Here is a 22,500-nt window from a genome sequence, read left to right on the forward strand (position 1 = left end):
ACCTCCAGCCGTTTTTTAACACAAAATGGAGAAATGTTCCGGTTGTGATTTTAGACGAGATGTCAGAGCGCTAACAGTTAGCCGCGGGCTAACAGAGCTCTGTGCTGTCGGAGTGACCACAGCGCATTAGAGAACACGCTAACCCTCAATTTTCAGACGGCAAACTGCCACTGAAACCGTGGCAGGAATAAAATGAAATGACATGTTGCATCATCTCATGGAAAAATATCATGGAAAAGTCCAAGGAGAGGTTTCTCAAGTTTTTACTTATGACTTTGGGTCTAAAAGGCATTCAGTGGTACGATCTGTACAGTGCACTAAATATTTCTCTGCTTTCCTGCACAAGCTTTAAGCGGTTTAATTACAAGAACAGTTCCTTACACCTTATTAAAGTGTCCCACATCCGGCGCAATCGGGGAGCGGACTGTCCGACACCCAATAGCCTGGTCACACTGAGATAAGTGACGTCCAGGATCTGCATCTTTAACTAAGAACATTTCAGACCTTTATTTCTAACACTGAACACACTGACTGCATAACTGAGATTTTTCTCAAAGAGATTTAAAATAATCATTTGAAAACCTTTTACTTTTGAGAAATAAACGTCGGACACAAGAGACTCGTTTTTAAAGAACTGCACAGATAATGTTTGGATCTGTAGAAAAACGGCTAAATATCAGAATCTAAAATATTTTCTGGATTTTTTTCTAATTTGGTTTAATGATCAACAACAGGACAAATATAAAGGGACTTTGGGCTTCTCTGGACACAGAGGGCTGAAAGATCTCCAACAACCATGACGCTGGCTCATCTCAGTGTGGAGAACTGTGCCACCATCAAGCTGGGCCTGCTGCTGTTATGTATGTTCTCCACCAACGCTTTCCCAATAGCAGCAGAGGACACCGAGGAGCCAAACATGCCTCCATCAGACACGCGGTCGGCTTTCGCAGCCCTGGATGAAGTCCGGCTTATTGCTAACGGCCTCCTGCAGCTCGGAAAAAACCTGAGGGACTTTGTGCAGAAGACAAAGGGCCAGATCAGTGACATCTTTCAAAAGCTCAACATTTTTGATAAGTCCTTCAACCAGCTGTCTGTGCTAACCACCAAGATCAAAGAGGAAGAAGAGGAACTGAAGAAGACCACTGTGGTGCTCCAAGCCAACAACGAGGAGATCAGGAGCCTGTCTCTGGAGATCAACTCTAAAGTAGACGACATCATGAGGGAGAGAATCCACCTATGGAATCAGGTCGGAGGGATCGAGCAGAAGCTGAGCGGACTTTCTCGAGGTCTTCTCTCGGCAGATCAGCTTGTAGAGATTTCAGCACACAAAGTAAGATTATTTCTCTTGCTGTAGCGCCACCAGTCAAAATGGTGTACACCTCTTGTGCATTTACAAGCCCAGCAATAAGCTAAGTGGGGCAAAATACTGACATGGGGATGAGTTATATATAATGATATCAACACAGGAGCTGATCCTAGCCCAAGAAAAGAGCATCTCAGACCTTCTGCAGGCAGTGAAGGAGCAAAGTGAGCAACTGAAGAACCAGAAAATCAAGATCAAAAGTCTGGAGAATAAGGTAGTGGTTTTTATTTCTCACTTAGACGTGTAAATCTTTTACATAAACACAAGCCAAAACTTCTGATTGTCGAAACACAACCTTGTTGTCACTTCACCTCCAGCTGAACTCTGCCAGCCTTCAGGAAACTCTGTGGAACTTTAGTTGGGATGGTGAAAGCTACAGCGTGTCAGATTATCTGTCCAACTACTCCAACGATGGAAGCTTTACAAGTGGTGAGGATACCGGTGATGTGGACTTCAAGGTATTTTAGCAATTCCTCTTATTGAATGCGTGAGCGATCGTTTTGTAGATTTCCTGAGACATTGTGGTGAGGTGTTCAGCAGTGGAGAGAAAACCAGTGGCCTTTATCCCATTAAACCGAACGGATCCGAGCCTTTCCTTGTGTACTGCCATTTCACAGAGGGTAAGAACACACCAGACACCCCAGTGGTACAGCGAATAGGTGTAGGCTGATGTCCCGATAACACGAGCTCTGCTCCCCACAGATGGAGCCTTCACGGTTATTCAGCACAGACAAGATGGCTCTGTTGATTTTAACCAGTCCTGGCAGAGTTATGAGGACGGATTCGGAGACTTTAAGAGTGAGTTATGTACTTGGAATGTTGGTTCTCCTTCAAACTAAAAATACACCAATGAGAGTGTAACAATGGCAGAGACAGTCTGAAGCGCAAAGAATCTTATTTCTGTGATTCAGAATACTGGAGAACTGTTATTCCGTGTGTCGTACACAGCACGGTCGGGGTATCACTCTTAATCCACCCTCCTTTAGTTCCTTAGGAAAGAGAAGGAAGTGCATCTTTAAATCTATTTACATTTCATTCATTCTACATTTACAGCATTTAGCAGACACACTTATCCAGAGTGACTTATAATTTACTTCAATTTATACAGCTGAGCATTTCAGGGTTAAGGGCCTTGCTCAGGGGCCCAGCAGCGGCAGCTTGGTGGACCTGGGAGTCAAACTCATGACCATCCGGTCGGTAGTCCAACACCTTAACCACTAGGCTTCATTTGAGATGTGTTTAGCGCTTTTGGTGCTAATTTGTTGTGTGTTTGTTTATTATTCTGGTGTCACTAGGGGACTTTGGTATTGCTACCACAACCAACCTAACCCTAAGCCTAATCTTAATCTTAACCCTAAGCCTAATCTTCACCATCTTCTATGTACAATGTCATATGAATGTGAAATCCAGTGTAGAAGCAGCAGAGATGCTGAACAACTTCCCACAGTGTTTAATGCTTGTTATCGTGCTCTGTAGGTGAGTTCTGGCTTGGTTTGAGGAAGATCTTCTCCATCACCCAGCAGGGCAGTTCTCTCCTGCACATTCAGATGGAGAACTGGAAAGAGGAAAAACATTCCATGGAGTTGCAGTACACGCTGGACGGCCCCGACTACAACTACACCATCCACCTCAAGGTTGGAGACCCGATCTCGGATACGGACGTCCCGACAAGACTGAGGTTCTCCACCAAAGATCGCAACGATGGAGATAGACACAAAACCCCAAACTGTGCTCATGATTATACAGGTAGAGTTCTTCTGCAGGTAGAAAATGTCACGTGACCGATAACACCAGGGCTCAGTTATGGAGCTGGTGGAGCACAGGAACATTTCCACAAGAGATATTAGAGAAAATCCAATTCGCTGTGGAAAATATCGACTCCTGAGATTGTGTGAGTTTATTTATAACGTGCACCTAGATGGGTCGGCTTAAACTCGTTATAAAACACTTCTATAGGCTAATGAGAAGGGATTTTCAAGCAGGACAAAAGTAATGGCACCCTATAACAGATAGTTTGTATTAGAAGTCTTCACGGGACCACTTAGATCCGAAAACCCGAGGTCCGACCCGAGACCTGAGCGGCTTCGGGTCTAAAAGTTTCACGTGTACCTCGGACACGGGTCGGGTATAATAATTGGGTAATTTAAATTGAATGTGTTTTTACCGAACGGACCCGAGAAGACCCAAACTACTGTATCTCATGTGTGTGCATCGACTCGAGTCCTTTTCCAACCTCTCCTCTGTTTGCCAAGACCGCTTGCAACATGTGGCTGGTGACGTGTGGCTGGCGGTGAGCTCATTTTCGTTGAAACAGACCTGTCAATGAATTTTGAATCCACTCTATAGCGGTTACTTTAGTGTAGAGTTACGCAACATTCTGGTCCAGTCGGGTAAAAAAAAAAAATGCCATCAGGTCGGACTCAGGTCTAATTTTTTCGGGTTTGTCTCGGGTCGGGTCTTTGTATGTATGTCGGGTTCGGGTAAAAAGTGATTCGGGTCACTTGGGGTCGGGTACATTTCTTTAGACCCGAGAAGACCTCTAGTGTGTATGTACCATAGAAGAAGATTTAGCCCAAGCTATGAGCTTTCCCTGATTTCTTGTCATTTTGCCCTAGTCAGGTTTGCCCTTGCACATTTTGCCCTGCCAGCAATGTTTACATGAGTTTGCATCTATACACTAAAGTAGAAATAAAGCTCTTTCACTGAGACACATGGTACACTCTGTACAATCCCCTAACAAGACTCCAATGTTATGTGTGGCTCTGTTTCAGGAGGCTGGTGGTTCAGAGCTTGTGGAGATGTTAACCTGAATGGAAAATGCATCCAGAGCCAAGCTCATAGGAAAGGACTGCAAGGGAAGCACAATAAAGGACAGTCCCACTTCAAATCCACACAGATTTCCATTCGTCACCATCAGGAAACATAGTCACCTGTAAAGCAGAAGAAAGGCTGTGGGAATGAACACAAATACCTGTTAGGTCTCTTTAACCAGATGAAATGTGAGTCTGTAGCATCAGAGTGCATTAAAGCCAAGCGGCATGTTGTCCATTAAACAACAAGTTTTCAGATTGAGTTCTGATGGAACACAATACAGGTCTTGCATTGTTTTTATTCTTAACAGCACACACACACACACACACACACAGACACACACAGACACACACACACACACACTTGATTGGTAATGCCCGTCCTTAAGGCTTTGCTGCTTAAGGTGAATTGTATTCAGGTTTTGGTCCATGTTAAGATCCAGAACTTTTGACATCTTGTTTCTTTTGTAGCTCGTGCCGTTCACATCGCATGTTTTACGTTTCAGGAACATTTCCATACATAAAGATAAAGATAAGGATGTTGATGTGAAACAGACAGAAACCCGTGAAAGTAACGTTGCTTTAATGTGAGATATTTAAACATGACACCGAGCTGGATGGTAGATTAAGTGTTTCATTAACCACATGTTGGAGAAGAATCTGCTTTCATCTGCATCTGTATGTCGTTTGGATCCTTTATTATGTCGAATAACCGCAGAATTTTGGCAGATCCTTACAAATCCCTGGGATTCCGTTCACATCAGTATTATAAACAGCTCTTTGTTACACAATCAGACCTACAATAATGTTCTCCAAGAGGTTATGGTTTGTGTTTAACTGCAGCAAAAGTGTTCTAAATACTCAGATTTATTGGAAAGACCCAAGAAAGAAAAGTCACGCTGGCGTTAGTTAAAAATCAGTTTCTGTAGAATGTAATGGTTGTGCTGCCACCTAGTGTTTACAGCCAGGGATAACTGATCTGATCTAACACATCTGATTCACCAGAGCAGCTAATTAACCCCCCATCATGAGTGGTGTGTCCTGCTGCAATCCACCGCACATTTACTGAACTTTACTTCTGATATTAACTTTGCTTCTGCTCGGAAATCCAATAATACACGTGGAGGCTTGTCGTAACACATCGGGTGCCAAAATGATTGAATTTCATGAGCTAATTCCCTGCATATCAGGTGGGTTTAGCTGGTGATTAGTTGACTTATGTGGCCCTGATGAGACATCTGCGCTGTGAAGCGTGACAGTGATGCCCCTGCACATGTGTGAGGAGTAACTCGTCTTCTGTTACTAGTTATATTTGGATCTCTAATGTTCTGCTCTGCCAGCTTCAGGAATGCTTGGGGTTGCTATAAGGCTCTTCCTTCCCCTCTACTCTACTCAACTCTACTCTACTCTTCCCCCAGTCCCAGTGCCTGGACAGAGCAGTGTGCAGTAACACTGTCCACACTTCCTGACTTCACTGTCGTTGTTGTCCCTCTGAGCGATGGAGGACAGACCTCTACAGGTGCTGCACCTGGAAACCGCGCCGTATCCTGACCAGAGGCCCAGCACCGGCGGCCTCAGGAAAAGCGTCCGTGTTTTCCAGTATAAAAGGAACTACTTACAAAACTTCATCCAGAGTATCTTCTCCTCCATCGACCTGCGAGAACGTCAAGGCTGCACCATGGTGGTGGGAGGAGACGGGCGTTACTTCAACACCACCGCCATCCAGGTCATAGTGCAGATGGCTGCGGCCAACGGGGTAAGTCCTGTAGTATATTTGCTAAATGTGCAGTCTGACATACTGTAATACTTTTTATTATGCTGACGATCCTTTTAAATGATTAGCAAGAGTCAGGTGCAAGCTAACGGCAAACCGGTCTTAAATAGAGCTCGTTATGTAGATCTGCTTTTGTTGTTGTCTGCTGTCCAACAGGGATATTTGTTCTCGACACCTCTTCTGGGGTGGTGATATTTATAGAAAGGAAGATTGTAAATAAATTGTGGGTCGACTAGAAATGCTTTCTAATTTAGCCGCTCGGATTCCGCTGCAGTCGGAGAAACACGAGCGTAACGGCTGTGGTGTTAAAAATCCCCAGTGGTGCATCAATTAAAGGATATTTATTCAATACAAAGGTCACAGGTTAAAATACGGTTTCCTTCTGATGTGAATATAAATAACTTTCTCTACTATTTTAGTTGTCAGTATTAAATATTACAGACCTGAACGTTTAGAGCAGGACAAAAGAATCGTTATGAATCGTTATGTTAGTTGATATCTATCATCAGTTTGTTGACTAAAATCCTCTGCAGCTTGTTTTGTCCTCCGTTCCTTACCTGTCTCAGGTCGGCCGCCTGCTGATTGGTCAGAACGGCATCATGTCCACGCCGGCGGTGTCGAGCGTCATCAGGAAGTTCAAAGCGATCGGTGGGTTTGTTCTCACCGCCAGTCACAACCCTGGAGGACCGGATGGGGAATTTGGCATCAAGTTCAACATTGCTAATGGAGGTAAAATGATACCTGAGCATCAAATCGAAGATTTTTATTTAAAAAAAAATTGATATCCAATTACCAAAAATGTATCTGGCTCAAAGGGCCTGCACCCACGGCTGTGACGGATAAAATCTTCCAGATAAGCAGGAGTCTAGAGGAATACGCCATCTGCCCTGAACTCACGGTGGACCTGACAACACTCGGCAAGCAGAGTTTCGACCTGGAGAACAAATTCAAACCCTTTACAGGTTGGTGAGGGAATCTCTGCTGCCATAGATACTCTATACAGCCAAAAATATTGGACCGTCTGACCATCGCTCCCATTTGTGATCCTTCCCCAAACTGTTGGGACAAAGTGAGAACATTACAATTTCCCTTCACTGGGACTACAAACCCTGCTCCATCATGACAATGTCCCTGTGCACAAAGCAGCTCCATTAGGACGTGGTGAGGAGGTGAAGGTTAGAGTCAGACTCAACCCCACTGAACACAGACTGAACATCAGACCTCTGATCTCATTGATGTTCCTGTAGCTGACACAATCCAACATCTAGTGGAGAACCTTACAGGGTTGGGGTTAGAGAGCAGAGTGGAGTTTTTTTAATTCCTATTACAATACAGCAATTTTAGATCACAAATATAAAGATAATATTATATTAGGGGGGCACGGTGGCTTAGTGGTTAGCACGTTCGCCTCACACCTCCAGGGTTGGGGGTTCTATTCCCACCTCCGCCTTGTGTTTGTGGAGTTTGCATGTTCTCCCCGTGCCTCGGGGGTTTCCTCCGGGTACTCCGGTTTCCTCCCCTGGTCCAAAGACATGCATGGTAGGTTGATTGGCATCTCTGGAAAATTGTCCGTAGTGTGTGAGTGTGTGAGTGAATGAGAGTGTGTGTGTGCCCTGTGATGGGTTGGCACTCCGTCCAGGGTGTATCCTGCCTCGATGCCCGATGACGCCTGAGAAGTTTGGATAAGCGGTAGAAGATGAAACATAAAATATAGAAACATAAAGCGCAAGCCTGTGGAGTGATAACGTGACGCTTAACCTGTATAACGTTTTATAAATGCTCTCTGTCTCCTGCGCAGTTGAGATTGTGGACCCGGTGGAATCCTACGCCAACATGCTGAGGAACATCTTTGACTTTGCAGCACTGAAGGAGCTTCTGTCAGGCCAGAATCACATACGCATCCGTTTAGACGCCATGAACGGAGGTAGAAACTCTTCTGTCACAAACGTTCTCTTCTGTTAACCGTTATACAGACTACAGAGATGTGTGTTGTAGAATGTACAGCCAGGAGCTTCCAGATCTCACACTGGGAACAACAACCGTTTCTTGTGTAATTAGCATTCCTTTAAATTCAGTTCGTCTTTGTGAACATGTGCTGTATAATAATCCGTCTAGAAGGAGGGGCAGAGGTTTACTTTTCCAAGACTGGGTCATGTAGATAGAGTTCCCAGTAAATAATTAAAGGTGAGATAACTGACATTACACTGAAACCTGAGCAGGATTTCCCCTTTCACACAGGATCCCTGTCGCATTTACTGCACTCTAGAGCTGACATTTTAAAAAGCCACGGCAGATGGAAAGGGAGGGGGAGTTGGAGGGGGAGGCTGGGATGTGGAGGTTCATGTGGTCACTCATTTCACTAAACAAGATGCTATCACCGCAGAAATGTTTCTGTAACTGGGTCAGTTCTGATCTGATCACAGCAACACCAGCTGGAGTCCGGTGCCTGAACCTGGTTTGGTTTTGTTCTGCAGAATCGGTTCTCCCTGGACTCCTGACAGCTGTGTATGCTAATATTAAACACTATCGTTTAAAAAAACTGAAAGCTGTCAATCATCAACCACTACTGATGTTTATAGCGATATATATAGTAGTAATAAGTAGGACGAAGTCACGATAAGATAACTAGAGCTCATGTGGACCTCTTGTCTTCATGTTTGTCCTGAAGCGATTGGCCCGTATGTGAAAAAGATCCTGTGTGAAGAGCTGGGTTCTCCTGCCAACTCGGCCATTAACTGCATCCCTCAGGAGGACTTCGGCGGTCGGCTTCCAGATCCCAACCTGACCAACGCCGCAGATCTGCTGGAGACCATGAAGAGCGGCCAGTTTGACTTCGGAGCTGCGTTCGATGGTGACGGTGTGAGTATTTTTAGAGACATACACCACTATAGATCAGTGTCAGTACCCGCTGTAACTCAAACCCTCGTGTCTCTTTGTCTCCAGGACCGTAACATGATCTTGGGCAAAAATGGCTTTTTCATCAACCCCTCGGATTCGGTTGCTGTTATTGCGGCAAACATCTTCTGCATCCCTTACTTTCAGCACATGGGGGTGCGAGGCTTCGCCAGGACAATGTCCAGCAGCGCGGCACTCGACAAGTAAAGATAACTTTCATATAGCACGACGGGTTTTATCGTAGATATGGTGATCGGTGTGGTGAGCTGCAGTCACACTACCAGTTTGCTTTTGTATCTACTGGTGAAAATGCAGATTGGTGAGGATAAAAAAAAGGATTTCTTCACGTTTCAGCGTCTCTGCTCTCTGTCTTCAGCACAATGTGACAGAGCGATAGTGTGACTCGTCTTTAATCACACGTGTAGTTGTGATGGAACCCTGAGGCCGCAGTAACGTAACGCTCGTTCTCTGCAGTGTGGCGAAAGCAACCAAGATTCAACTGTATGAAACTCCAACTGGGTGGAAGTTCTTCGGAAAGCTGATGGACGCCGGTCGCCTTTCGCTGTGTGGAGAGGAGAACTTCGGCACAGGTAGATCAATGTAATGAGTGCTGTGAAGGCTTTATGTCTTCTGTCTTAAAACGGTGCAGTTGTAAAGAATAAGAGCATTAACATGCCGACACATGAACCGGCACACGATCGGCACTGTCACCTGAAGCCGGGTTTCCTGTTTTCAGGTGCGGATCATATCCGTGAGAAGGACGGGCTTTGGGCCGTGCTCGCCTGGCTCTCCGTTCTTGCTTTTAGAAAACAGAGTGTTGAGGAAGTCATGATAGATCACTGGAAAACCTACGGCAGGAACTACTATACCAGGTCTGGGGGGAAGAGGACCCTCATTTCTTTTCTAATTCATCACCTTAACTCACCTTCCCTGTGTGAAAGTCCCTCCTTCTTTACCTGCTAGGTATGACTACGAGGACGTGGAGATCGACGTCGCGGTGGACCTGATGCTGGATCTGGAGGTGATCATCACAGACAAGACCTTTGTGGGACAGAAGATCACGGTAGGAGAGAAAACCTACGCAGTGGAGAAAGCAGATAACTTTGAGTACAGCGACCCTGTAGACGGAAGCATCACACGGAACCAGGTGAAGTTTAACACACAAAACACGACGTCATACAGCTTCACTAATAAACATCTACATCTCCCTCTCCACAGGGACTGCGGATCCTGTTTAAAGGCGGCTCTCGTATTATTTTCCGTCTCAGTGGAACCGCGTCAGGAGCCACGATACATCTCTACGTGGACGGCTACGAGAAAGACGAAAACCAGCTATTACACGACCCACAGGTCAGTTAGGACACAGTTCTGTTCTGTGCTCCTTACATGTTCCTCACATTCCAGTCTTAGACACTTTACACAGACAAACATTGGATTATTGGCTGATTAATTATTTAGAAAACGGATAACGTTCATTCCATGATATGTTAATTAGAATAAAATCATGGTCATGTTAATAGAGGAAAATAGATGTTATTTATTTATGTTAATGTGTTTGTTGTTGTTCTTGTATGTAATGTATTATTAGCATTATTATTAGGTTCTACACACTACGCAGTTATTTTGGAACTCAGTCTAAAACCGTCGTTTTCTTTCTCTTTCATTTTCTTTCCCTCCTTTTCTTCCTTTCTTTTTTTACACTGACCTCAGGTGAAGTTATCTGACCTGCTGAACATCGCGCTCAACTTGTCTCAGCTGTGTGAAAGGACAAAGAGATCCGCTCCTACTCTCATTACATAATTATATATCTGTGGGGTTTTTTTGTCTAACTTTTTTAATAAAAATCACTTTTTTGGAAAAAAAAAAAAAAAAAAAAAATTAATAATAATGGCGTCTTGTATTTTGTACACGGTTGCTAAGCAACGGCAAAAGACGGTGGACTCGTGACACCTCGTCAAACGCTACAGCATCTAAATGTAAGAGAATGTTTGCAGTGTTTTACACACACACACACACACACACACACACACACACACACACACACACACACACACACACACAATATGACACAATGTAAAAGACTGTAATATCTTTTTATTGCATGTATCATGTGAATCACTTCTCCTTCCTGTTATCTGACTCGCTTCCAAATCCACACTGAAAACTAAAGCCGCTTCACAGCATCGTGTCTCGCAGTCGGTCGGACATCACACACAGGATTAAAGACACCGTGTGCGACCCGATGCCGAGGAAGCGTTCGAGGAGATGTAGGATCAGACAGACTGGAGTGGAAGTAATTAGAGATCCAGGGCTCTCAAGTTTTAAAGACAGGCGAGCGTGACATCTCCAACACCCCCCCCCCTAAATAAATAAATAAATAGATATAAACAAACAAACAAACAAACAATAATGGAGGAGTAAGGATCACTGACTGCAATTTAACCAAATACAAAGTATTTGTTTAGTTTCCATTTATTAAGTTGTGTGTGTGTGTGTGTGTGTGTGTGTGTGTGTGTGTGTGTGTGTGTGTGTGTGTGTGAGAGAGAGAGAGAGAGAGAGAGAGAGAGAGAGAGAGAGAGAGAGAGAGATTATGACTGGTGGTGTTTATTGTAAGTGTTTGTTACCTTTTTGGATCCTTTTATCATGTGTAATGTTGCTCCCATATAAAACAGTTCAGCACAAGCCCAGACATGTTTAGGGACATGATTGAGGACAATGTCCTGTCCAGAGACATGATTGAGGACAATGTCCCGTCCAGAGACAAACTGTTTCGTGTTGAGGTTTTGTTCACACCGACCATCGAAAATTCCCGCTCTAATGAATATGGGTTTTTTTCATTGGTTGTTGTGTTAAATCTTACCCAGATACAATAGTGCTATTTTCTGATGTTCGGATTTCTCCAGGAGAGACGCGCTTGGTTCCTGCCTGGTTTCCATAGAGACAGCGGTGCGGACTGATACATTTTGGGCGCTGCGGCTTATTAAATATATGATAAATAGTCCGTTTTTCTTCGTGACAAATACGATGTGTGACGGGAGAGCATGAGAAAAGACCGACATGAGGGACTGTCACGTTAATGTGGGACACTTGACAGCCCTGGAGATCTACCTGCTCCGTACAACAGATACAGAGGCCACGCCTCCCGATTCTGTTTATATTTCTGATTAAACACTAATTAAAATATTCTTAGACAGACAGTGTTGTATAGAACCAGAACTGCCCTGATATCTGCTGTATCTTGTCTGGATCATCTGCTGCTTTCTGCTCAGACACGGCAGCCCCTCCGGTCCCGGCACCGAGAGACCGGAACTGAGGGACGGCGAAGTGGACGAGCTGATGGTCAGACCGGAGCTCAGACACCACACCAAATAAATAACAAAGACATCAATCTTTCTGATCACGGAGTTACTTTAGCGAACTGGATCCGACAAAAGAAACAAAACACGACACGACAACCAGTGAAATAAAGAGAATTTTAATAATGTTGGAATGAATTTGACAAAGACGTCAAAAACAAGCACCAAACTGAAAGCACATGTTTGACTATTATTATTATTATTATTATTATTATTATTATTATGTCCAGATCGCTCACTTTTTACCTGCTGTGTCGATTCTGTGCAGAGGATAACAATGATAGAGATTTAACATAAAAATAGATTTAAAGGCAAAATGGAAACCGAGGCAATGAAGCTTGCAGCCTTGTAGGTGAAGTGAACTACAGCTATATGGTGTGACATAGGACTAGGGTCGCAAAGGGGCAGAAAGTTTAGGGTAAATTTCCACGGGAACTTAATCTGGGGAATTTTGGAAACATTCCAATTTGGAAACTTTACTGGAATTTATGGGAATATAGGGAAATTCATATAATTCATATTCATGCTAATAAGCAACTAGTTAAACGACCCTCAATGGCCCTCCAGTAAGCAGTGTGCTGCAAGATTTTTTTTTAACCACATTTAAGTTCCTTGTTATAGACAACTCTGCATTTTTTTTTTTAATTCCCAGTTTATTCCCATATATTCCCATTAATTCCCATGGAAAGTTTCCAGCCTTGAAAATTCCCAGAATTTTGCAACCCTATACTGTATATAACGTCACAAATGTTCACAAATATAATACATTTAACGTCAGCACTCATGTATGTCATATTATTGCGGTGTGGCTACAGAGAAACATCAGCACTTTCTTCCTCGACGTGTCTGACAGCGTCATTAATACGTATCTAGCTATCTGTTCCTACAGAACACACACAGGAACCGGAACCGATAAACCGGACCGTGTTCAGGAACTTGTCTTTGTACACAGTTATGACTTACACACCGACCGGGTCTCATTCTGTCCTGACGTGCTGTAGATAAACTGCCTTAAAAGGTACGACGGATGCTGTTTAATAAATTAAAACCATTTCGGTGTCCTCTGAGAAGCCACGTGTTAATTCATGTAGAATTGTATAGAGAGATCTGAACAAATTAAACATCTAGTGTGAAAGTTCATCAGGGAGAATTAATCTTCTAACCGTCCATGATTCTGACTCTGTAAGTGCTCAGAAGTCTGAAGATCTATTAAATTGAGTGAAGGGAACAAAAAAAAACAGTGGCGGCGACGTATAAGAAGATAGTTAGCGCTTTAGCCGCTGTGCAATAAACCGAGCTCTTCGCTGGACAAGAGACGCTCGAACACCTCCACCAGGCCTTTGAAGTCCACTCGGTCCTCCGGAGCGTGAGCCCAGCACCTCCGCATCTGTGTGTACACCTACAGAACGTGGACACGGTAAGAAGGTACTCGGGAGGACATGGTGACAATGTGGAGAAGGAGAATGTGCTTTACCATATCTGGGCACTGTGGAGGACAGGAAAGCCTCCACCCGTTTTCCAGAGACTTCACCAGTCGCGCCATCGTCATCTGACCGTGAGATCGGCCAATCGTGTTCAAGAACATCTTAGAGACAAGAAATGAAGGTGAGCTGAACTGCTGATGTGGCGAAGTTCGTTTATGTAACATGACAAGCTGCATTAGGGGAATGTTTCCTGTTAGCATTTAGCTGTTGTTTTACCTCAGGAGGACTCAGCTTGCGGTCGCAGTAGGTCATGAGCTCGTACAGCGTGACTCCGAAAGACCAGACATCTGAGGCTTTGTAGAACTTCCTGTGTATCAGACACTCAGGAGCGTACCTAGATAAACAGGTGGAGATCTTTATAGTTCAGGACGACCGTGGGGTTCAGTATGAGAAGGAGGAATGGAATGTCTGAGCACTCACCAGTACACCGGGCTGTCCTGCTCCTCCCTGACTGTGTAGTACTCCTCGTTGTCTTTGATGCTCTTGGTCAGGCCGAAGTCTCCGATCTTCACCAGCGTCTCGCTCTCCACCAGCACGTTACGAGCCGCCAGGTCTCTGTGGATGTAGTTCTGAGAGCCCAGGTACTCCATTCCCTACACACACACACACACACACACACACACACACACACACACAGGTCACATAGAGGACAGTTCCTACTCTGATATCTGAAGATGATGATGATGATGAAGACTTCAGTACCTGACAGATCTGGATGGCGTAGAGCAGCAGGCGTTGTTGACTTGTCTGAGCTTTGTGTCGGGGCAAATAGTCCTTCAGACTCCCAGCAGGGAGATACTCCATGATCAGCTTAATGGTTCTCCCACCTGACACACACACACACACACACACACACACACACACATTAATGCACACACAATAAACACATTTTTACCTTTATGTTTTCTTCTCCAAATAAACAGTAATAAAAATGAAAAGTGTGTGTGTGTGTGTGTGTGGTCTAACCCTCTTCAGTACAGATGCCTTTGTACTTGACGATGTTGTTGTGGTAAAGCTCTCTCATGGTGTTGATTTCTCTCCTCAGGTTGCTGGTCTCAGGTCCTTCGCTCTCTGACTTCAGTGACTTGACAGCGACCATCTGCCCGCTGTGGTCTCCGTGTGGGTCGTACAGACACAGCTCCACCTTCCCGAAGTGACCCTGCGGCACACAGCGACACACTTACACACTCACACTCTGTAGCTTGGTGAAAGCACGGGTTAAGAACCCTTAGTTACTGAAGTGTGTGTGTCACTCGTCAGCCCAGCCGTACCTCTCCCAGGTCCCGGATGGTCCTGAGGAACCTGCTCTCGAACAGCGTGGGGTCGATCTCCTGCACAGGAGCACTGCCTGGGACCATCGCTGGGTCTGAGGAGAAATGAAAGAAGAAGGCATGAGGAAGGAGTTTGTATGTCACAAGGCAGCCGCTGGTGTGAAGGCTTCGTGTGATTATCTCCGCTCACTTTGCTCCTTGATGTGGTCCAGTTCTCGCACTATGGCTCTGAAGAACGGTCGCTTTCTGGGGTCGTAGTTCATGCACTGGGTGATGAGCTCGGCCAGTTCGCTGCAGTCAGGAATCACCAGCGTGCCCTTGGCTTCGTAGAACCATTCCTTCTGCTCACACACACACACACACACACACACACACACACACACACACACAAACACACACACAATGTGTTTAAATATCTGTTAATAAAAATGAAGTAAACACTCAGATCTGGTGTTAGCGGTGAGACTGAAGCACCTCAGCACGTTTCTTGTCCCTGAGCGGCACTTCTCCGTTGTAGCAGATCTCCCACAGCGTCGTCCCAAAGCCCCACTTATCTGCAGCCACGTTCTGCGCTTTAAGGTTCTTCACACACTCTGGGGCGATCCACGGGATCCTATCGATACACTCTGTCACCACACACAGCAATGATTACAATTATTACACCGATTTTTATAAAACCATATGTCATGTAAATGCCTGATCCCATCAGTCCACTGTGGGTGTGTCACAATCCACACACATCATTAATACTGTGGTCAGTCCACTGTGGGCGTGTCCCAATCCACACACATCATTCACTACGGTCATCAGTCCACTGTGGGCGTGTCCCAATCCACACACATCATTCACTACGGTCATCAGTCCACTGTGGGCGTGTCCCAATCCACACACATCATTCACTACGGTCATCAGTCCACTGTGGGCGTGTCCCAATCCACACATCATTAATACTGTGGTCAGTCCACTGTGGGCGTGTCCCAATCCACACACATCATTAATACTGTCATCAGTCCACTGTGGGCGTGTCCCAATCCACACACATCATTTACTACAGTCATCAGTCCACTGTGGGTGTGTCCCAATCCACACACATCATTCACTACGGTCATCAGTCCACTGTGGGCGTGTTCCAATCCACACACACCATTAATACTGTCATCAGTCCACTGTGGGCGTGTTCCAATCCACACACATCATTAATACTGTCATCAGTCCACTGTGGGCGTGTCCCAATCCACACACATCATTAATACTGTCATCAGTCCACTGTGGGCGTGTCCCAATCCACACACATCATTTACTACAGTCATCAGTCCACTGTGGGCGTGTCCCAATCCACACACTGTATGTATTGTGTCCTGTACATATGTGTTCGTGTAATATTATAAGCTCAGCTCTTCGTTACCTTCTCGGTTGAGCGTAGTGATAGAGACTCCTGGGTTGCTGAGCTTTATGAACGGAGCTTGTTGTCCATTCAGACCGTCTTTTGCTAGCAGGATGTTCTTTGTGCACACATAGCCATGGACGAGCTTCTTGTCCTCCTGAAGGAGAAAACATAAGCATTTATAAATCATATTAAAAAGAAATGCCTTTTGGACAAGAAGACAATTTGGACCTAGCGAATACATTCGCTGCCATAATGTTTTGTCTCACCAGATAGCTGAGGATGCTAGCGAGCTGCTCGGCGACCTGAAACTTCCAGGACGGCGTGAGTTTGGCGTGATGAGCACGCATGAACAGATCCAGAGGCCCGTGCTGCACAAACTCCTCCACCATGATGACTGAGGAAGACAAACAGCACAATTGGTTAAGCTGCGTTTTCTCAAATCCTGGAGAATGTGCATGTTATCCTGTGGCATGTGGAGACACTTACTGTCCATGCTGTGCATACAGATGCCGTACAGACGTGTCATGTTTTTGTGCGAGATGTGACGCATCTGACTTACGGTTTCCAAAAAGACCTGTTTAAAAAAAAACGAAACATTCGTCACGTCTCACTGTATCGATGTTTATCTGTCTCACGTGAAAACATTCTATAGAACAGAAGTCCTTTCCTGCCTGAGCTCAATTTCTCTGACTATGAGCACAGGTCCATCACACACACACGCACACTTACTGATACGTCCTTATGTCCTGCTCCGATCACCTTCAGGACCACAGGAATGTCCTCAGTGCTGAAGCTGATCAGATTGTCCTCATCGCCCTTTAGAGTCAGCGTGCCTGAATAAATGTTCGTATGAGTTCCTTTCCCCAGATGCTTGTCCTGTAGAGCACAGAGAGAAAGAGGACAGAGAGAGGAAAGAGTGTGTGAGAGAGAGAGAGAGAGAGAGAGAGAGAGAGAGAGAGAGAGAGAGAGAGAATGCAGAGATTCAGTGACTCTGTGATTGATTCAATGACTGATTCAGTGACTCTGTGGTTGATTCAGTGAATCTGTGGTTGATTCAGCTACTCTGTGATTGATTTAGCGAATCTGTGGTTGATTTAGCGAATCTGTGGTTGATTTAGCGAATCTGTGGTTGATTCAGCTATTCTGTGATTGATTCAATGATTCTGTGATTGATTCAATGATTCTGTGATTGATTTAGTGACTGATGCAGTGACTCTGTGATTGATGCAGTGACTCTGTGACTGATGCAGTCACTCTGTGACTGATGCAGTCACTCTCTAATTGATTCACTGACTCTGTGATTGATTCACTGACTCTGTGATTGATTCACTGACTCTGTGATTGATTCACTGACTCTGTGCCTGAAACAGATCTCAGGATCAGGGTCATATAAAGGGTTAATAAAGAAAAGTGGGTCAGTTCCAACCTGTATGATGTCCTCTTTGTTAATTCGTTGGAAGACCAGCTGGCTGCTCAGGGAGGGTGGAGTTGTGGAGTCTGGTCTTGTCAACACCAGGAGATTAGACAGCTCTGAAAAACAAAACGGTGCAAAAGAAACAAAAGATCAGAAGCAGCAACAAAACACACATATAAAATAGAAGAAAAAGAAGGAGCTGTAAGGAGAATATAACACACACACACACCACCCTCACTGAGACACACACACACCACCCTCACTGAGACACACACACACCACCCTCACTGAGACACACACACACCACCCTCACTGAGACACACACACACCACCCTCACTGAGACACACACACCACCCTCACTGAGACACACACACCACCCTCACTGAGACACACACACCACCCTCACTGAGACACACACGCCACCCTCACTGAGACACACACACACACACCACCCTCACTGAGACACACACGCCACCCTCACTGAGACACACCCACACCACCCCTCACTGAGACCCACACACACCACCCTCAGCTGAACACAGCACCCTCACTGAGACACACACACACCACCCTCACTGAGACACACACACCACCCTCACTGAGACACACACACACCACCCTCACTGAGACACACACACACCACCCTCACTGAGACACACACACCACCCTCACTGAGACACACACAGCACCCTCACTGAGACACACACACACCACCCTCACTGAGACACACACACCACCCTCACTGAGACACACACACCACCCTCACTGAGACACACACAGCACCCTCACTGAGACACACACACACCACCCTCACTGAGACACACACACACCACCCTCACTGAGACACACACACACCACCCTCACTGAGACACACACGCCACCCTCACTGAGACACACACACACCACCCTCACTGAGACACACACACACCACCCTCACTGAGACCACACACACCACCCTCACTGAGACACAACACACCACCCTCACTGAGACACACACACACACCCTCACTGAGACCACACACAGCCACCCTCACTGAGACACACACACACCCACCCTCACTGAGACACACACACACCACCCTCACTGAGACACACACACACCCTCACAGAGAACCCACCCACCCTCCACTGAGACACAAACAACCCTCACTGAGACACACAAACGCACACCACCCTCAATGAGACACACACACCCACCCTCACTGAGACACACACACACACCCTCACTGAGCACACACACACCACCCTCACTGAGACACACACACACACGCCACCCTCACTGAGACAAACCCACACCACCCTCAATTAGACACACCCACACCCTCACTGAGACACCCACACACCACCCTCACTGAGACACACCACACAGCACCCTCACTGAGACACACACACCACCACCCTCACTGACGACACACACACCACCCTCACTGAGCACACACACACGCCACCCTCACTGAGACACCACACACCACCCTCACTGAGACACACACAAGCACCCTCACTGAGGACACACCACACACAGCACCCTCACTGAGACACACACACACCACCCTCACTGAGACACACACACACCACCCTCACTGAGACACACACACACCCCACTCACAGAGACACACACACACTAGACCCACACACCACCCTCACTGAGACACACACACACCACCCTCACTGAGACACACACACACCACCCTCACTGAGACACACACACACCACCCTCACTGAGACACACACACACCACCCTCACTGAGACACACACACAGCACCCTCACTGAGACACACACACAGCACCCTCACTGAGACACACACACACCACCCTCACTGAGACACACACACACCACCCTCACTGAGACACACACACACCACCCTCACTGAGACACACACACACCACCCTCACTGAGACACACACACACCACCCTCACTGAGACACACACACCACCCTCACTGAGACACACACACACCACCCTCACTGAGACACACACACACCACCCTCACTGAGACACACACACACCACCCTCACTGAGACACACACACACCACCCTCACTGAGACACACACACACCACCCTCACTGAGACACACACACACCACCCTCACTGAGACACACACACACACCACCCTCACTGAGACACACACACACCACCCTCACTGAGACACACACACACCACCCTCACTGAGACACACACACACCACCCTCACTGAGACACACACACACGCCACCCTCACTGAGACACACACACACCACCCTCACTGAGACACACACACCACCCTCACTGAGACACACACACACCACCCTCACTGAGACACACACACACCACCCTCACTGAGACACACACACCACCCTCACTGAGACACACACACACCACCCTCACTGAGACACACACACACCACCCTCACTGAGACACACACACACCACCCTCACTGAGACACACACACACCACCCTCACTGAGACACACACACACCACCCTCACTGAGACACACACACACCACCCTCACTGAGACACACACGCCACCCTCACTGAGACACACACGCCACCCTCACTGAGACACACACAGCACCCTCACTGAGACACACACACACCACCCTCACTGAGACACACACACACCACCCTCACTGAGACACACACACACCACCCTCACTGAGACACACACACACCACCCTCACTGAGACACACACACACCACCCTCACTGAGACACACACACACCACCCTCACTGAGACACACACACACCACCCTCACTGAGACACACACACACCACCCTCACTGAGACACACACACCACACTCTCTGAGAGACACACACACCACCCTCACTGAGACACACACACACCACCCTCACTGAGACACACACAGCACCCTCACTGAGACACACACACACCACCCTCACTGAGACACACACACACCACCCTCACTGAGACACACACCCCACCCTCACTGAGACACCCACACAGCCACCCTCACTGAGACACACACACACCACCCTCACTGAGACACACACACGCCACCCTCACTGAGACACACACACACACCCCCTCACTGAGACACACACGCCACCCTCACTGAGACACACACGCCACCCTCACTGAGACACACACACACCACCCTCACTGAGACACACACACACGCCACCCTCACTGAGACACACACACACCACCCTCACTGAGACACACACACACCACCCTCACTGAGACACACACACACGCCACCCTCACTGAGACACACACGCCACCCTCACTGAGACACACACGCCACCCTCACTGAGACACACACACACCACCCTCACTGAGACACACACACCACCCTCACTGAGACACACACACACCACCCTCACTGAGACACACACACACCACCCTCACTGAGACACACACACACCACCCTCACTGAGACACACACACCACCCTCACTGAGACACACACACACCACCCTCACTGAGACACACACACACCACCCTCACTGAGACACACACACACCACCCTCACTGAGACACACACACACACGCCACCCTCACTGAGACACACACGCCACCCTCACTGAGACACACACACACACCACCCTCACTGAGACACACACACACACCACCCTCACTGAGACACACACGCCACCCTCACTGAGACACACACACACACCACCCTCACTGAGACACACACACCACCCTCACTGAGACACACACACACCACCCTCACTGAGACACACACGCCACCCTCACTGAGACACACACGCCACCCTCACTGAGACACACACGCCACCCTCACTGAGACACACACGCCACCCTCACTGAGACACACACACACCACCCTCACTGAGACACACACGCCACCCTCACTGAGACACACACGCCACCCTCACTGAGACACACACACCACCCTCACTGAGACACACACACCACCCTCACTGAGACACACACACGCCACGCCCCCTTCTCAGGATAGACAGACATTTGATCAGGATTTTGTGAATTTTTCGAGAGCTCTACCTCGAGGCTGAGGAGGACAACCTCGTCCCAGTTTCAGGGTGATGTTGTCCGTACTTAGACAGTGACCACACAGACGGTCAGTCAGCTCCCTCAGGGTCGGCTTCTCCACGTCCGTCCCACACAGACGAAATCCTCCATCCGTCCTCTCGATCTGAAAGTTCTTGAAGGTCTTGATGATCTCACCGGAGACATCTCTCTGGATAACACAAGTCCATGAGGACAACATAAACATCTGATGTACAAGATAGGATCGAAGGGATGGCTAATGAGAAAGCAACTATATAAATAAATAAAGGAGATACGCTTTGTTTATGTAGATCATTTATAATTAACGTTAAAGAAAACAGACAATCTGGTGTTCTGGTGAACGTGAAGCGTTGTGTAACCTCGTTGCAGATGACAGTGAGCAGGATGTGGTCGTAATGTGCGCAGCTCCAGCGCAGGATGTACATGCCCTCCTCATAGCCTTCCTGTTTCAGCTTATGAACAGCGTACTCTGTGCTGCAGGAGACACGGGGCATCACGTCATCACCTGCCCACTGTGACATTTACATTAAAGATAAAAGTCAGGGTCTTTACCTGATAGGACCGTGACATCCCTCACGTAGGTTGGTTTCTACGTAGTCTGGAGCGACCTCAGTGCACAGGTAGTGATGTGCGTCTACAGCCAGCCTGAAGTAACCGTCTATCAGGCTGGCGAAGGCCAGGGCCTTGGCACGACCTTTGAAGTGCACTTCCTGTTAGGGACGAACACACATGACCTACACATCTAATACT

General features: G+C 47.0%; 4 protein-coding genes and 1 long non-coding RNA gene across 9 annotated transcripts in view; 3 read left to right on the forward strand and 2 right to left on the reverse strand.

Annotated features, from left to right (window-relative positions):
* LOC113647024 (low-density lipoprotein receptor-related protein 8-like) overlaps nucleotides 1–872 on the forward strand; it is a 48,671-nt gene extending 47,799 nt beyond the window's left edge. Inside the window, exon 20 of the mRNA XM_027153554.2 lies at nucleotides 735–872. The gene's annotated coding sequence lies outside the window, so the exon portion shown is untranslated. The remainder of the gene's footprint in view (nucleotides 1–734) is intronic.
* LOC113647028 (angiopoietin-related protein 3-like) lies at nucleotides 760–4,452 on the forward strand. Its single transcript, XM_027153562.2, has 7 exons — nucleotides 760–1,330; nucleotides 1,467–1,577; nucleotides 1,681–1,792; nucleotides 1,870–1,983; nucleotides 2,066–2,161; nucleotides 2,840–3,109; nucleotides 4,135–4,452. The coding sequence occupies exons 1-7, from the start codon at nucleotides 797–799 to the stop codon at nucleotides 4,287–4,289; spliced, it is 1,392 nt and encodes a 463-aa protein (XP_027009363.1). The 5' UTR covers nucleotides 760–796; the 3' UTR covers nucleotides 4,290–4,452.
* A 277-nt stretch (nucleotides 4,453–4,729) lies between these two features.
* LOC113647027 (phosphoglucomutase-1-like) lies at nucleotides 4,730–10,694 on the forward strand. 3 transcript variants are annotated; one of them, XM_047815823.1, is made up of 11 exons: nucleotides 4,730–5,929; nucleotides 6,481–6,676; nucleotides 6,763–6,909; nucleotides 7,746–7,871; nucleotides 8,616–8,806; nucleotides 8,891–9,045; nucleotides 9,317–9,432; nucleotides 9,579–9,714; nucleotides 9,806–9,989; nucleotides 10,083–10,192; nucleotides 10,553–10,675. In XM_047815823.1, exons 1-11 carry the CDS (start codon nucleotides 5,672–5,674, stop codon nucleotides 10,554–10,556), a joined length of 1,623 nt encoding a protein of 540 aa, XP_047671779.1. In that variant the 5' UTR covers nucleotides 4,730–5,671; the 3' UTR covers nucleotides 10,557–10,675. The 3 variants fall into 3 exon arrangements, with proteins under 3 accessions (XP_047671779.1, XP_027009361.1, XP_027009362.1); XM_027153560.2 differs by having other exon boundaries at nucleotides 4,731–5,929; nucleotides 10,061–10,192; nucleotides 10,553–10,694; XM_027153561.2 differs by having other exon boundaries at nucleotides 4,732–5,929; nucleotides 6,514–6,676; nucleotides 10,061–10,192; nucleotides 10,553–10,694.
* Nucleotides 10,695–10,916: 222 nt separating this feature from the next.
* On the reverse strand, nucleotides 10,917–11,525 carry LOC113647029. The gene is made up of 2 exons (XR_003441589.2): nucleotides 11,467–11,525; nucleotides 10,917–11,203 (listed from the first exon to the last, which is right to left on the reverse strand). It is a non-coding gene; the product is annotated as an uncharacterized LOC113647029 (long non-coding RNA).
* A 776-nt stretch (nucleotides 11,526–12,301) lies between these two features.
* The window catches only part of LOC113647124 (tyrosine-protein kinase JAK1), a 16,450-nt gene continuing 6,251 nt past the window's right edge, over nucleotides 12,302–22,500 (reverse strand). For 2 of the 3 annotated variants that reach the window (XM_027153705.2, XM_027153706.2), the window contains 17 exons: nucleotides 22,303–22,460; nucleotides 22,110–22,224; nucleotides 21,724–21,919; nucleotides 17,767–17,870; nucleotides 17,070–17,216; nucleotides 16,827–16,914; nucleotides 16,607–16,734; nucleotides 16,359–16,494; nucleotides 15,428–15,579; nucleotides 15,144–15,294; nucleotides 14,954–15,048; nucleotides 14,649–14,841; nucleotides 14,385–14,509; nucleotides 14,103–14,275; nucleotides 13,899–14,016; nucleotides 13,673–13,783; nucleotides 12,302–13,597 (listed from right to left, as the gene is read on the reverse strand). In XM_027153705.2, coding sequence (XP_027009506.1) covers nucleotides 13,472–13,597; nucleotides 13,673–13,783; nucleotides 13,899–14,016; nucleotides 14,103–14,275; nucleotides 14,385–14,509; nucleotides 14,649–14,841; nucleotides 14,954–15,048; nucleotides 15,144–15,294; nucleotides 15,428–15,579; nucleotides 16,359–16,494; nucleotides 16,607–16,734; nucleotides 16,827–16,914; nucleotides 17,070–17,216; nucleotides 17,767–17,870; nucleotides 21,724–21,919; nucleotides 22,110–22,224; nucleotides 22,303–22,460 — 2,316 coding nt within the window. In that variant the 3' untranslated portion in view covers nucleotides 12,302–13,471. Of the gene's footprint in view, nucleotides 13,598–13,672; nucleotides 13,784–13,898; nucleotides 14,017–14,098; nucleotides 14,276–14,384; nucleotides 14,510–14,648; nucleotides 14,842–14,953; nucleotides 15,049–15,143; nucleotides 15,295–15,427; nucleotides 15,580–16,358; nucleotides 16,495–16,606; nucleotides 16,735–16,826; nucleotides 16,915–17,069; nucleotides 17,217–17,766; nucleotides 17,871–21,723; nucleotides 21,920–22,109; nucleotides 22,225–22,302; nucleotides 22,461–22,500 lie in introns of those variants that run through there. The other variant, XM_047815600.1, reaches the window with a different exon arrangement.

The sequence above is a fragment of the Tachysurus fulvidraco genome, chromosome 1 (genome assembly GCF_022655615.1).
Source record: "Tachysurus fulvidraco isolate hzauxx_2018 chromosome 1, HZAU_PFXX_2.0, whole genome shotgun sequence".
NCBI classification, from domain to species: domain Eukaryota; kingdom Metazoa; phylum Chordata; class Actinopteri; order Siluriformes; family Bagridae; genus Tachysurus; species Tachysurus fulvidraco.

What these genes read in the sequence shown, in the direction of transcription:
- LOC113647028 (XM_027153562.2), top strand. Translation starts at nt 797, where the DNA reads ATGACGCTGGCTCATCTCAGTGTGGAGAACTGTGCCACCATCAAGCTG. An exon ending in CGGATTCGGAGACTTTAAGA is followed by an intron (nt 2,162 to 2,839) that starts GTGAGTTATGTA and finishes CGTGCTCTGTAG; the next exon opens with GTGAGTTCTGGCTTGGTTTG. An exon ending in CTGTGCTCATGATTATACAG is followed by an intron (nt 3,110 to 4,134) that starts GTAGAGTTCTTC and finishes GCTCTGTTTCAG; the next exon opens with GAGGCTGGTGGTTCAGAGCT.
- LOC113647027 (XM_027153560.2), top strand. Translation starts at nt 5,672, where the DNA reads ATGGAGGACAGACCTCTACAGGTGCTGCACCTGGAAACCGCGCCGTAT. An exon ending in GTTCAACATTGCTAATGGAG is followed by an intron (nt 6,677 to 6,762) that starts GTAAAATGATAC and finishes TCTGGCTCAAAG; the next exon opens with GGCCTGCACCCACGGCTGTG. An exon ending in AGCAGCGCGGCACTCGACAA is followed by an intron (nt 9,046 to 9,316) that starts GTAAAGATAACT and finishes CGTTCTCTGCAG; the next exon opens with TGTGGCGAAAGCAACCAAGA.